General features: G+C 34.0%; 1 protein-coding gene across 1 annotated transcript in view; it reads right to left on the bottom strand.

Annotated features, from left to right (window-relative positions):
- The window catches only part of LOC145266361 (excitatory amino acid transporter 1-like), a 183,501-nt gene that overhangs the window by 41,001 nt on the left and 127,674 nt on the right, over positions 1-14,826 (bottom strand). The window contains exons 3-5 of the mRNA XM_080121984.1: positions 11,445-11,567; positions 8,763-8,847; positions 2,679-2,721 (exon numbers count right to left, since the gene is read on the bottom strand). Of these exons, the coding sequence (XP_079978110.1) occupies positions 2,679-2,721; positions 8,763-8,847; positions 11,445-11,567 (251 nt within the window). The remainder of the gene's footprint in view (positions 1-2,678; positions 2,722-8,762; positions 8,848-11,444; positions 11,568-14,826) is intronic.

Raw genomic sequence — 14,826 nt, 5'->3', positions numbered from 1 at the left:
AAATTACGGTAGTGAAGTACTGTCAACAAATTACGGTAGTGAAGTATTGTCAACAAATTACGGTAGTGAAGTATTGTCAACAAATTACGGTAGTGAAGTATTGTCAACAAATTACGGTAGTGAAGTACTGTCAACAAATTACGGTAGTGAAGTATTGTCAACAAATTACGGTAGTGAAGTACTGTCAACAAATTACGGTAGTGAAGTATCGTCAACAAATTACGGTAGTGAAGTATTGTCAACAAATTACGGTAGTGAAGTACTGTCAACAAATTACGGTAGTGAAGTATTGTCAACATATTACGGTAGTGAAGTACTGTCAACAAATTACGGTAGTGAAGTACTGTCAACAAATTACGGTAGTGAAGTATTGTCAACAAATTACGGTAGTGAAGTATTGTCAACAAATTACGGTAGTGAAGTACTGTCAACAAATTACGGTAGTGAAGTATCGTTAACAAATTACGGTAGTGAAGTACTGTCAACAAATTACGGTAGTGAAGTATTGTCAACAAATTACGGTAGTGAAGTACTGTCAACAAATTACGGTAGTGAAGTATTGTCAACAAATTACGGTAGTGAAGTACTGTCAACAAATTACGGTAGTGAAGTATCGTTAACAAATTACGGTAGTGAAGTATTGTCAACAAATTACGGTAGTGAAGTACTGTCAACAAATTACGGTAGTGAAGTATTGTCAACAAATTACGGTAGTGAAGTACTGTCAACAAATTACGGTAGTGAAGTATTGTCAACAAATTACGGTAGTGAAGTATTGTCAACAAATTACGGTAGTGAAGTATTGTCAACAAATTACGGTAGTGAAGTACTGTCAACAAATTACGGTAGTGAAGTATTGTCAACAAATTACGGTAGTGAAGTACTGTCAACAAATTACGGTAGTGAAGTATCGTCAACAAATTACGGTAGTGAAGTATTGTCAACAAATTACGGTAGTGAAGTACTGTCAACAAATTACGGTAGTGAAGTATTGTCAACATATTACGGTAGTGAAGTACTGTCAACAAATTACGGTAGTGAAGTACTGTCAACAAATTACGGTAGTGAAGTACTGTCAACAAATTACGGTAGTGAAGTATTGTCAACAAATTACGGTAGTGAAGTATTGTCAACAAATGGATGAAATACTTCGACAACAACCAGTATTAGTCAACAGAATAAGCCCAATTCTTCTCGACGACAATGTCCGACCGCACGTTGCTAAACCGACCTTGCAGAACTTGAACGAATTGAGCTACGAAACTCTGCCTCATCCACTACACTCTCCAGACCTCTCACCTACTGACTGCCACTTTTTCAAGCATCTCTACAATTTTCTTCGTGAAAAATAAAAGCCTAAGCGATATCAATAACGTCTTTAGCGACTTCGTCGCCACTAGAACGTAAGATTTTTACCTTTCTAGCATAAACACAAGCATTAACACAAGACAAACTATGAACACAAGCATTAACACAAGACAAACTATGAACACTAAAGATTTTGAATAACTTTTATCAACATTTGGGCCGGTGCATCTGCTACTAGTATCTCACACTTGGACAGGGTTCAGAAGAAAGTCGCCAACCTGATAAGCCCTGAACTGTCATCTAAGCTTCAACCTCTGTCCCATCAACGAAATGTTGCATCCCTCTGCCTGTTTTACAAGTATTTTAATGTTAGGTGCTCTGACGAACTACAAGCCCTTGTACCCGACAAACCCGACAAGCAGCAAAGTCCCACCCCTATGCAGTAGAGATCCCTAGATGTAAGAAAGTCTTCTACTCCAATAGTTTCTTCCCCAGAACTGCTAGACTGCTAGACTTTGGAATTCTCTTTCGGGTTCCTGCTTCCCCGACTGTACTGACATGGAGAAGATCAAGTGTAACGTGAACCGACATCTTGCTGCCCAACTCCCTACATAGTATCCCGGCAACTTATGCCCCTGATAGTAGCCCCTTACAAAAAAGTGGCACTGTACCTTGTTTAGGGTGAAAATGTGAAAAAAATAAAATAAACGAATAAAAATACAATAAAAGAGTAGATTGAATGTGCGTATTCAAAAAAGTTCATTTTTATGTGCCGTCTCCTTTCAAAATGAAGTAAGATGTTGGAAGAAACGGAGGAAAAAAAAAAGGATGTTCATAAAGAGTACTTATTCCTTTTTTCTTTTTGTTAATCGAATAACATTCACAGAGAAGTGTTTTCAGGTTTTACGGGGAAAGCGGGGTAACTTTTCGCTTGACTGTACCCGTGTCCTGTTTCCTTGGTGTCTCGTATGCTTCTCTTGTCGTTTACAAATCCTGGGTTTATATTTCTCCTTGCCGGCTCCTACAGACTCGTTGGTTGTTAAATCTTATTCTTAGCTCGCCCCGCTCCCATTGGCTAATTAAGTTTTATTGTTTTTTCTCTTTTTGACCGGAAGCACACTTTTTCCGGTTGAAAGTTTTATTACTTTCTTCACGAATCTTCACAAATGATCATATATTCACCAAAGCATAATGGAGATATTTCGAAAAAAAAAACAAAAAACATCAGATTGTTAGTATTTAGTTTATGGGTTTGATATTTTAGGGTTCTTATCATCTTGCATCTTCGGGAGACAAAAGCAAGGGTTCCACCCAGGTATTACCATCTACAACAATAATAATAATAATAATAATAAAATAATCAATCCTACCTGACGGAATGTTGAAGTAATTAAGTTCTCTGGAAACATATTTCTGAAATAAAAAAAAAGTAAGAAACTGTGACTATAGACAAAAACATACACACACATTATATATATATATATATATATATATATATATATATATATATATATATATATATATATATAAGTCTGATGAATCCTAGCGTGGATGAAACGCGGAATATTCTGTGTAGCTTAATTGTCATATATTTTTTATAACTTTATATATATATATATATATATATATATATATATATATATATATATATATAGAGAGAGAGAGAGAGAGAGAGAGAGCTATTAAAAAGGGAAGACTGATTTTTTGTAACATGGATAAAAAGAAGGATGGAGGGAAAACATTTGATGAAGGTTAAGAAAGAAAAGAAAATAGATAATGGAGTAGAGTCGGCCGACCTGGTTTCACCCTCACTTTTCAAAAGCCGAATCGAAGGTTTTTCTTCTTCTTCTTCTTCTTATTATTATTATTATTATTATTATTATTATTATTATTATTATTATTATTATTATCATTATTATCATTATTAGCTCACATGGAGCTTTCACGCAAGTCAACAAACGATCTGATTGGAAACCTGTGGTGTTCTCTGGAAGCTGAGCGACAACAAGTCTCCCCAAACGTCCAGCTCTCTCCACCTCCTTCGATAGCATTTGCAAATGAATTTGCATTATCGCAACAGCCTCTTACAATTTATTTCTCGCTGGCAGTGGCCATTGGTTTATACTGGAATTTTAGTGGCACTAAGCCTCTCCAAGGTCCCAATTCTCTTTGCGCTAGTCCAGCCGAGGTCTGGCCAGCACTATTATTATTATTATTATTATTATTATTATTATTATTATTATTATTATTATTTATAGGGAAACGAATTTAAAAGGGGGGAGCGACTAAAATAAAATAAAATTATCGGGGGGGGGGGGGAATGAGAGGAACGACTAAAATAAATCTATCGTTATGATATGGGGAGAAAACTCTTTAGAGACAAATCACGTCCAAACCCAAAAGACAATCCTTCTGCTTACAGAGAGAAGGTCTCTTTAACCGGACGTGAATAGTCTCCAAGGCCTTCAAATGAAATTACGAGTGAGCGTGATTCAGGATAGACAATGAGTCACTGCTGAAATTAATTGCACATCGCTGGTTTTTAAGCAAATGGTCCGTTATAGTAGAACCATACGTATTGCTCAAAATGTCCGTTGGTTAGTAGATCCCATTCCGGATTTTACTAGGTACATGTTGTTGGACGCGACAATCTAACCTGAGAGTTGTTCTGCCCACTTAGTTGACACAGCATCTACATTTAAATTGATAAATAACATTATTCATATGATGGGGGGGGGACAAATATCCTTTCGAGAGGATGGCAATAATGGTTTTGTCGCAAACACCACACGTACATTGGAGGCAAAATAACAATATTCCAAAGCTAAACTAATTTGTTTGGCAAATTTTTCACTTATTGTCCCTAACCAAGGTAAACAAATGTAAATTGAACATTTAGCCGCCATCTTAGATTTTATTTGAAACAAAAAACAAACGAAAGTATAATTTGATTTGGACCTTAACACACCGTGCCCTCATGATTTGTTCACAATCCATATTGAATGAAGAACTAAAAATGATTACTAATACTTTGTCCAATAGTGGGCACCCTCTTGATGTGATTAACTCCGTCATAAAAAGGGAAATAAATAATTTTTCTCAAGAACATTGAATCTACCAACCAATGAATGGGCTAGGCAGTGGAGAAAGAGAGTTTGGGGAGAGGGAATGTAGAACAGAAGGGGAAGGGAGTGATAAAAGTTCTAATAAAAATGTTGCACGTTTGTTCTTGGCAACGTTGGGTAGTACTGCGTCATGATAAGTGGTACTTCCTTGTGAAAGAAAATTACTATAAGCTGACGAAATGGGACAGAGAGTCAATTCAGATGGCGTTATTTAGTTGGTGTCTATTGTTGTCAAATGCTGGTTGGTTAGAGTGGCTGTAGGTAGGTCAAACAAAAAAGAAGCACAACTCAAGTGACAAAGAAGTTCCGCGATATCAGCATCCCCAATCTCGCCTGGTTGCAACCTTATTGCCTATGTGAGACGCAATTGATATCGCATGCAACACTAATAATGCTCTGATATTTTCAAATGGAAATTGCTTCAGACAAGGCATCAAGCCACTTGATCGCAGAAGCTAAAAAGAACTTCTAAACCTTGGTGCTAGATGGACCAAATTCCGACCCAGAAAGCAGTCATTCTTCCCTCTATGTCAGAAACATCAATTTTGATTGCCAGGATCAAACTGGTTTTCTGACGTCTTCCGAAGGACACCATGAAGGCCACGTATTCCAGTTTTTGGTAGGATCAGGATAGCTTCTTTAAGTGAGCTGCATTCGGCAAAAGGTCTTTTAAGAAATGTATTTGGAATTTTAAGACTGCATCCATCATTGAACTAAGTACAACGTTTTATTTTCCAATTTATCGCAAACATTATAAACGAGGAAGGACATGCTAAAAAATACAACACTGGATCTGTTTGGAGTGTGATTTATAATTTTTTGAGCTGTTGACCCCGAATCGAAAGAAATGGAAACCCGGCTGTCGCAAGAACATTAATACATTCGAAGAGCACAGACAAAAGCGTCAATATTCAGACCAGACACCTGCATTCTTGTATAATTTACGACATTGTTTGCAAGATATTAGTTAAATGTCACGTTGGACATAATTCACCAATTGAGAAGTAAGCAGTTGAACAGCCATACGTCGTAAACACTGACTGGAAAGAGTCCAGTTACACACGCACGCACGCACACACACACACACACACACACACACACACACACACACACACACACACACACACATATGTATATATATATATATATATAACTACTTAATTTACTCACATAAAATTAATATACGAAAGTATAGATTTATGCGTAAACTTTAAGTATTTACTTCAAAAGTGCTCAATAAGTAGGTAGAGCTAGTTAGTAAGTTATAAAAATATATATGGCGATTAAGCTACACTGAATATTCCGCGTTTCATCCACTCTAGGATTCCTCGGGCTTATACGCGAATTCTGAGGAATCCTAGAGTGGATGAAACGCCGAATATTCAGTGTAGCTTAATCGCCATATATATTTTATAAATTACTATATATATATATATATATATATATATATATATATATATATATATATATATATATATATATATATATATATATATATATAATCCATAATAATTTTCATTTTGATATTTTTTTGTGACCAAGAGGAGGACCGCTTGAAATATGAAGATAAAATATTAAATACAAAAAGTAACATCGTTTTCATGCTTGAAAAAACCCTCATAACCTTTAAATCAATATATATATATATATATATATATATATATATATATATATATATATATATATATATATATATATATATACTGTGTAAGCAAAAACAAGACTTCAAAACAAGGTGTTAGTGACAACAAAAAGTGTATTTCCATTTACGTTAAAATTGTTTCCATGTCCAGTTCGACAATTTCAAGTATTATGTCGTTTGAAAATTTTGAAAACCAGCATTTCTTCAGACTTTATGAATAAGCACACTTTTGGCAATGGGGCATTTTTTGAAGAGAAGGAAGGAAGGGGAAATCACTAGCTAGAAAGGCATGCGAGAAACATTTACCTTTGTTCATATATATATATATATATATATATATATATATATATATATATATATATATATATATATATATATATATATATATATTAAATCCCCCGAAACAGTGTTTCATGGTAAACAACTGATGATCCCTTGAAAAATAAATTATTGGTATTATAGTAAATTCGAGAGCGAGTTGATGCAGTGATTGCAGGTGATTAAATGACTTACTGACTAGATAGTTTTCTAACGAATGATAAAAAATATTTTTGTATAGTTTTAAAGGTTAAAAACTTCAAAGACTATATATATATATATATATATATATATATATATATATATATATAATGAATGAATGAATGAATGACAAAAGTCTATATTCCAAGTTTCATGATGTTGACCATCTTAAAATTTATTCCTTTAATTCAGTTGACAGTCACAATTTTTGACAGCATCTATTTCGTAGCACAAAATCATCACTTAATTATTATATCAATCAGTGAATATGTTTTTCCCTTAACTCATCAGAAGAAATAACAACAATCAATCCACCAAAAGGAAATAAAATGCATTTGGATATGATTAAAAATCCGAAAATTGAAAGAGAAGCTGCAAATACCTTATAGTTTGCTTACATTACGCCATTTTGAATATATATATATATATATATATATATATATATATATATATATATATATATATATAATTATTTTTTACTATAATAATTAAATACCTACAGACACTAGTGTTTCATCTTTTCGGGAATCTTCAGTGCAGGGTGTCACGATTAATACCAGTCAAACGATTTGAACCACGCAACACGAGACATCTCTGGCTCGATTAGCGGAGACCTAATCCATTCGGCTATCATTAACCGCGTGTAATAACGTTGAATTCAAACATTTTAATTTTAAATGTTCATTTACGTCAGTCAGACAGTGATCTAATCGTTATACGATGATCTATGCATAAGAGCTAAATTGACCAACTTTAATTCAACTGAAAGTGCTCAACGATAAGAAACGAATTTCTTAAAGGGGCTGTATATATATATAGTGTTAAAACAATTAATCAGAATCGGGAATCGGAAATTTGAGGGAGTATCGGAACCGATATCGAAATCGGAAAACTTGTGCTTGTTTTCCGAAGCCAAAAAACGATTTTATAGTTAAATATTTAAAGATTTATAAAGCATCGGAATCGGTAATTGTATCAGAACCGGGAAAATATTGGAATTGTCTAAAAACGAATATATATACTCGGGTTTTTTTTATATTCAAAAGTAATGGACTAATGAATCGAGGTTGTTAGATAGTGCTCAATAAAAAGAGCTGATAATACTTGTTTATTGTTATATAAACATGCTCACATCCCGCTGCTACAAATAGCCACTTGTTTCAATCAAACAACAGATATCATCAGGCAGCGACTTGACTATTCAAAAGTTCAATGAATAATCTCATTGAACTTTTGAATAGTCAAGTGCGGGATGTGAGCATGTTTATATAACAATAAACAAGTATATATATATATATATATATATATATATATATATATATATATATATAGTAATTTATAAAATATATATGGCGATTAAGCTACACTGAATATTCGGCGTTTCATCCATTCTAGGACTCCTCGGGCTTATGCGTGAGGAGTCTCTAAATTACTAACTAGCTCTACCTACGTATTGAACACTTTTGAAGTAAATACTTAAAGTTTACGCATAAATCTATACTTTCGTATATTAATCTTATGTGAGTAAATAAAGTAGTTATATATATATATATATATATATATATATATATATATATATATATATATATATATATTAAATAATAATTATTCATTTATACCTACAAACGCTAGTGTTTCATGCTTACGCAATTATCAGCGTAGGATAACAATTCCTGCCGGTTATGGGATTCGAACCCAACCACGAAGCCACTTTTACTCCATTTGCTGAACTTCTATCTCAGGTTCACTAAACAATTGCCACGGCAATGAAGGGAATTAATGAATGATGGTGAATGCAAGAATAATCTAGAGTGTTCGAACGAGCGGAAGTTGTGAACGTTGCATAAACGCTAGTTGACTGCCTTTTAGTTTATACTTCCCAGACAGTGACTATCCTTAAGTATTCTTAAAAGGGGATTCATAATTATAATTAAATAATTATTCATTTATACCTGCAGAAACTAGTGTTTTATGCTTATGCGGTCATCAGTGTAGGGCAACTGTTCTGATTCTACACTTCACTTTTATGTTCTCGGTTAGTGGGGGAGGAGTTCTTCACGACTGAGATAATTTTTTTTCTTCTCCACATTAAAAAAACGACCCGTGTGTATAAATCTGCCCACGTGGGGAGGCATTGTAAACAGGAACAACAAAAAAGGTCAAATTACCGGATGAGGTCGGCAAATAGATCGGGAGTTTTCATTATTTTTTTGGTTTCGACGTTGAATTGTTCCCCATCTGAGACCCCAGAGCCTAAAATACAGAAAAGAACAAAATAACATGTTTGTTTGTTTTTTGTTTGTTTGTTTGTTTTTAAATAGTATTTATTTTGTTTTTTGTAAAACTCGGAATAAAGAAAAATGTTGGAAACAGCGGCGGCAGCGAATGTTGTTTTTATGCATCAATTCTCAATTGGACAAGTTTTCAATTCAGCAATTCCCCTCCCCACAACAATCAGAGCACAATAAAATATAATTAGATCCGTCTTAGACAATAGGACCATCCAGGTTGTCATTGATGAACGTTCATCCAAACAGCATAACATTAATGTGAGAGTGCTTCAGGAGTCGATCCTTGGACCATTATTATTGCTAATATTCATAAACGACCTCCCTGATAATATTGCGTCCGAGATAGGTATATTTGTTGATGATACAACGCTCTAAAAGATGCCCGAGGGAAGAACGGATGTACATAAATCTAAGGCAATGGCAGAATCATTAGAAAATGACCTCCAGACTGTAGTGGAATGGGGGCCGCAAATAGATGGCAACATTTAATGCTAGTAAGACCAAGTTGCACTCCGTTAACAACTACAAGACGCCTCTCCAACCAACAGTATCGAACATCTGGGCTGGTGCACCTCCCGGTAGCCTCTCTCTCTTGGATAGGGTCCAGAAAAGAGTTTTCAATCTAATAGGTCTCACTTTGTCAACTAAGTTCCAGCCCTGTCCCATCGCCGCAGCTTTGCATCTCTGTGTCTGTTTTGCAAATATTTTAACAGAATGTACTCTGACGAACTCGTTGCACTTGTGCTCCCTGGACGTACCTATTCCCGACAAACCCACTTACCAACAAAATCACACCCTTCACTGTTGAGGTCCCTAAATGTCAGAAAGTGTTCTACCCTAATAGCTCCTTACCTCGAACAGCTAGACTTTGGAATTCCCTTCCTGCTACCTGCTTTCTTGACTGTACTGATATGCAGAAGTTTAAATGTAACGTAAACCAACATCTTGTTAATCTTTCCTAGGCATCGTCTCAAATAGTAACCCCTTACATCCAAATGTCCTGTGATGGATGGACGTGAGTAAAAAGGAAAATACTCCAGAGAAATTGAAATTCGAGGAATATTTATTAATCGATATTCAGTAAATGTAAAAATTTCATCAAAAATCAGAATATTTGAATTTTCCCCAAACGCTTCCGTTCCACTTTGTCTCCTTTTGCATAATACTAAATTAAACTATATATATATATATATATATATATATATACATATATATATATATATATATATATATGTATATATATGCATATATATGTGTATATATATGTGTGTGTGTGTATATATGTATATATATGTGTGTGTATATATATGTGTATATATATGTATATATATGTATGTATATATGTGCATATATATGTATATATATATGTGTATATATATACACACATATATATACACATATATATATATATATACACACATATACACACACACACACACACACACACACACACATATATATATATATATATATAAAATGTGTGAAACAGCAAAACAGTACTGTATGTGGATGACTATAATGCTCCTCATCTTGGGTTGGGCATATTGGGAAGTGATATAAAAATTGCCATTAGCGTAATATGCGACGCTGTTTGTGTAAACAAATCGAGCGGAGACATTTGGACGATGTCAAAACATCGTTAATTCATTACCCTTACAGCAGCAGGCGTAATGGTGAGAAGCCTTGACTGTCATTTAGGCGGCGGTCGGGTTTCGATCTTAGCTTGAGGCAGCTGCCTGTCTAGCTGCACTGATGAGCTGTGAAACAGCGAAACAGTACTGTATGTGGATGACTATATATATATATATATATATATATATATATATATATATATATATATATGTATGTATAAGGAAAAGGGGAAAAATTCCAATAATATTAATAAAAGAAAAATAAGATATGCTTTTCACACGGCTGCCGAAACACAAATCACAAATGTAAATCACAAATGTAAATTTACATTATGTCTCGGCAGCTGTATGAAAAGCATATATTTGCTAATTCCTACCCTCTGATGAGAAGGAAAGTATTTCTTCGAAACTCCGCGGATTAAGGACTATCCACTTATCAAGTGTTTCCTTTTCAGATTAGATATGTTTTTAACTCTTTTTCACAGTGTTTTTAACATGTTTTATTAACTGTTTGATCTTATATATATATATGTATATATATATATATATATATATATATATATATATATATATGTGTGTGTGTGTGTGTGTGTGTGTGTGTGTGTGTGTAAAAGTGGCCTCTGTGTGTGTGTGTGTGTGTGTGTGTGTGTGTGTGTGTGTGTGTGTGTGGAAATCTATACCAAACTCCTCTCTGAATATACTGGTGTTGCCCGAAATGTAGCGAATTTATTTTAGCTTTTAATTTTTAGTTGTTTACACATTAAAAAAAAAACTTATACAGGAATAGAAATAACATTGTCGTTGCAATAGAGACAACCAATTTTTTTCTATTGGCATGAAGTGACTCGATGGTGGTCAACATACCGTTATCAGCAAAAAAGCTTTTCAATAAGTATGGAGTGGCGTTTCGGCGAGACCATTATCTTACCTGGACGGATGGCTAAAGAGAGTAAACCGCCAATGGTGGCAGCAATAATGTTTGTCACGATGACATAGATGACCGCCAAAATACCGAGTTTACCATTTGATTTGACATCAAGAGATGAAGAACCTAAAAAATAGAAATCATAGTTAGAATCGTCACAATATAACATTGGCATCAATTCAAGTTCATTTTTTTTTCATGACTATTTTTTGAGTATTGACGGGTAATTTTTATAGTAGGTATCCAAGGAGTAAGTTGTCAAAAAAACAAAAAAAAAAAACAAATATATAACAAATAAATGTTATCAAAAGCAAGATAAGTTACTCTTCTACCTAACTGGATAATTTTTTAAATGTTTTTAATGTAAAATGTTGACTTCGTTTGAGTATATATATGTAGGATTGTGGATTTATTTATTTATTAGCACTTTTTATTTACAGATAAATTTATTTATTTATTAGCACTTTTTATTTACAGATAAATGTATTTATTTATTAGCACTTTTTATTTACAGATAAATTTATTTATTTATTTTTTAGCACTTTTTATTTACAGATAAATTTATTTATTTATTTATTTATTTTTTAGCACTTTTTATTTACAGATACATTTATTTATTTATTAGCACTTTTTATTTACAGATAAATTTATTTATTTATTTATATATATTTTTATTTACAGATAAATTTATTTATTTATTAGCACTTTTTATTTACAGATAAATTTATTTATTTATTTTTTAGCACTTTTTATTTACAGATAAATTTATTTATTTATTTTTTAGCACTTTTTATTTACAGATAAATTTATTTTTTTTTTATTAGCACTTTTTATTTACAGATAAATTTATTTATTTATTTTTTAGCACTTTTTATTTACAGATAAATTTATTTATTTTTTAGCACTTTTTATTTACAGATAAATTTATTTATTTTTTAGCACTTTTTATTTACAGATAAATTTATTTATTTATTTTTTAGCACTTTTTATTTACAGATAAATTTATTTATTTATTTATTTATTTTTTAGCACTTTTTATTTACAGATAAATTTATTTATTTATTAGCACTTTTTATTTACAGATAAATTTATTTATTTATTTATATATATTTTTATTTACAGATAAATTTATTTTTTATTAGCACTTTTTATTTACAGATAAATTTATTTATTTATTTTTTAGCACTTTTTATTTACAGATAAATTTATTGATTTATTTTTTAGCACTTTTTATTTACAGATAAATTTATTTATTTTTTAGCACTTTTTATTTACAGGAGGGGAGATTATCACCAAAAGTGTCATGAATTATTTAGTTCGCACCGGACTTACTACTTAGATGTAAGTCACTTGTACCCATTCCCCTTTCTCCTCCCCCCCCTTTTTTTTTTTTTTTTTTTTTTTTTTTAAATGGAGAGTAGATAATACAGTGGATGTGTTATCGGCAGCTCCAGTAACTCTCGCTTCTCCTATATTTGTCATTCAGTCCTCATTCAATGAGTGATGTTTCTGACAAAGGGTGAAGAAAAAGCTGCTTAAAGGTCGGTACTACTTGGTGACCAGTAGTCTGAGATGTCGGATATTTTTCTGTCTTTGTCTGTCCTTGTTGCCATGTCACTAGTAAGGGTGCTGGAGGTAAACGTTTTGTCTGGGCTGACGTTATCCGCCTGATAGTCAGGGACCCGAACCTTGGATTAACCACTAAGGAGGCTGTCCTATCAGCAGGCGCAAAGTACTGGGACTGCTGTATTGCCATTTGGTGAGTGGGTCTGGACCATGCAGTAGTCTCTGGTGGGGCCTCTCGATGCCATACTAGTGGGTAATTGGTACGGCTTTACCTTTTCGTGTGCTACAAATAAAAAAAAAAATTTTTCCTGTCTTTTTCTCTCTTACTTTCCCTCTCTGTACTGCTCTAACCAAGTATGCCGACCTATTCCACAAATCCCAAAACCTCAACATGAAATATCTCCAGAATAAAAACTTGATTAAACCTAGAACCCCATCTTCCAGCGTAGACCCCTACTACCAGGTCTCCTTCTCCAATATCAGGGGTCTACGTTCCAACCTTCCAGAGGTTGAAACCCAATTACAGGAGACGAAACCGGACATATTATTTCTATGTGAAACTGGAATAGGGCCGACCACTTCCCTAGATGAGTTCATAATTAATGGATACTCCAATTTAACAGCTAAATCTGACTCCCAAGATCGCCATGGGCATGGAATATGTGCCTACATTAAGGATGGCTTCCCATGTGGCAGGGATATCTCTAGAGAAGATCCTAATTTACCCTATATGTGCTTCAGGGTTGCACTTGCTAACACCACTGTATTTATATTTGCCCTCTATAGGCCCCACAACAGCGGAGTTACTATCTTTAAGAGCGTATCTGAGAAAATAGACCACATACTGTCTTCACATCCCTCGGCTAACATCCACATCTGTGGTGACTTCAACGTCCATAACGTGGAATGGCTGACCCATTCAAATAAGACAGATGATGAGGGGAGGTTTTGTCATGATTTTGCCATTGCTTATGACCTCACTCAGATTGTTCGCGAACCCACCCGTGTGCCCGATACACCCAATCAATATGCAAGCCTCTTAGACCTTTTTCTTTCAACTTCCCCTGAGCTATGTTCATGTACCGTTCATTCTCCTTTAGGATCCTCCGACCACTCCGTCGTATCAGTTAAGATAAAAACAAAATGTAAGAAGCCATCAGACGTACCCCTCCACCATACTGTATACCGATACTCTATGGCTGACTGGGATAGCTTCCGTACATTCATATCTGATTTACCTCTGCACTCCATGTTTAAAAAGGAAGTGTCCTCTATAGTATCAGATCTGACCGAATGGTTAATTGTAGGCATAGACCAATTCATACCATCTAAAAAATTCCAACAAAAACCTAACAGCCAGCCATGGTTCTCCCCAGAATGTGCTGCTGCTATCACGCACAGAAATCACTTTTTCCATAACTACCAACGTAATAGATGCACTGAGACTAAAGCTGCTTTCAGGACTGCCAGCAACCACTGTAAAAGAGTAATAAAAAATGCAAGAGAGCTATATGCCCAGTCTGTTAAATCCAAGGTAGCTGATCAGCGGCTTGGTTCCCACCAGTTTTGGCAAATAACAAATAGGATCTTGAACAGAAGTGTGCGTTCTATCCCAACCATTATCAATGGACCAGAGGTTATCTCGTCAGCATCAGACAAGGCCAAACTATTTGCAAAGAACTTTGCAGCTAATTCTACCCTATGCGACGAAGGCCATCAACTCCCCATATTTCCTCCTATAACACAGAACAAGCTAGGTAACATACAAATATCCGTGCATGAGGTCGCCAAGCTAATAAAAAACCTAGATTCCAGTAAA

This window comes from Euprymna scolopes, chromosome 41 (genome assembly GCF_053919585.1).
Source record: "Euprymna scolopes isolate OS-2025 chromosome 41, ASM5391958v1, whole genome shotgun sequence".
Lineage (NCBI taxonomy): Eukaryota > Metazoa > Mollusca > Cephalopoda > Sepiida > Sepiolidae > Euprymna > Euprymna scolopes.
The sequence above is the reverse complement of the archived record's forward strand: the minus strand, read 5'-3'. Positions and strand labels throughout refer to the sequence as shown.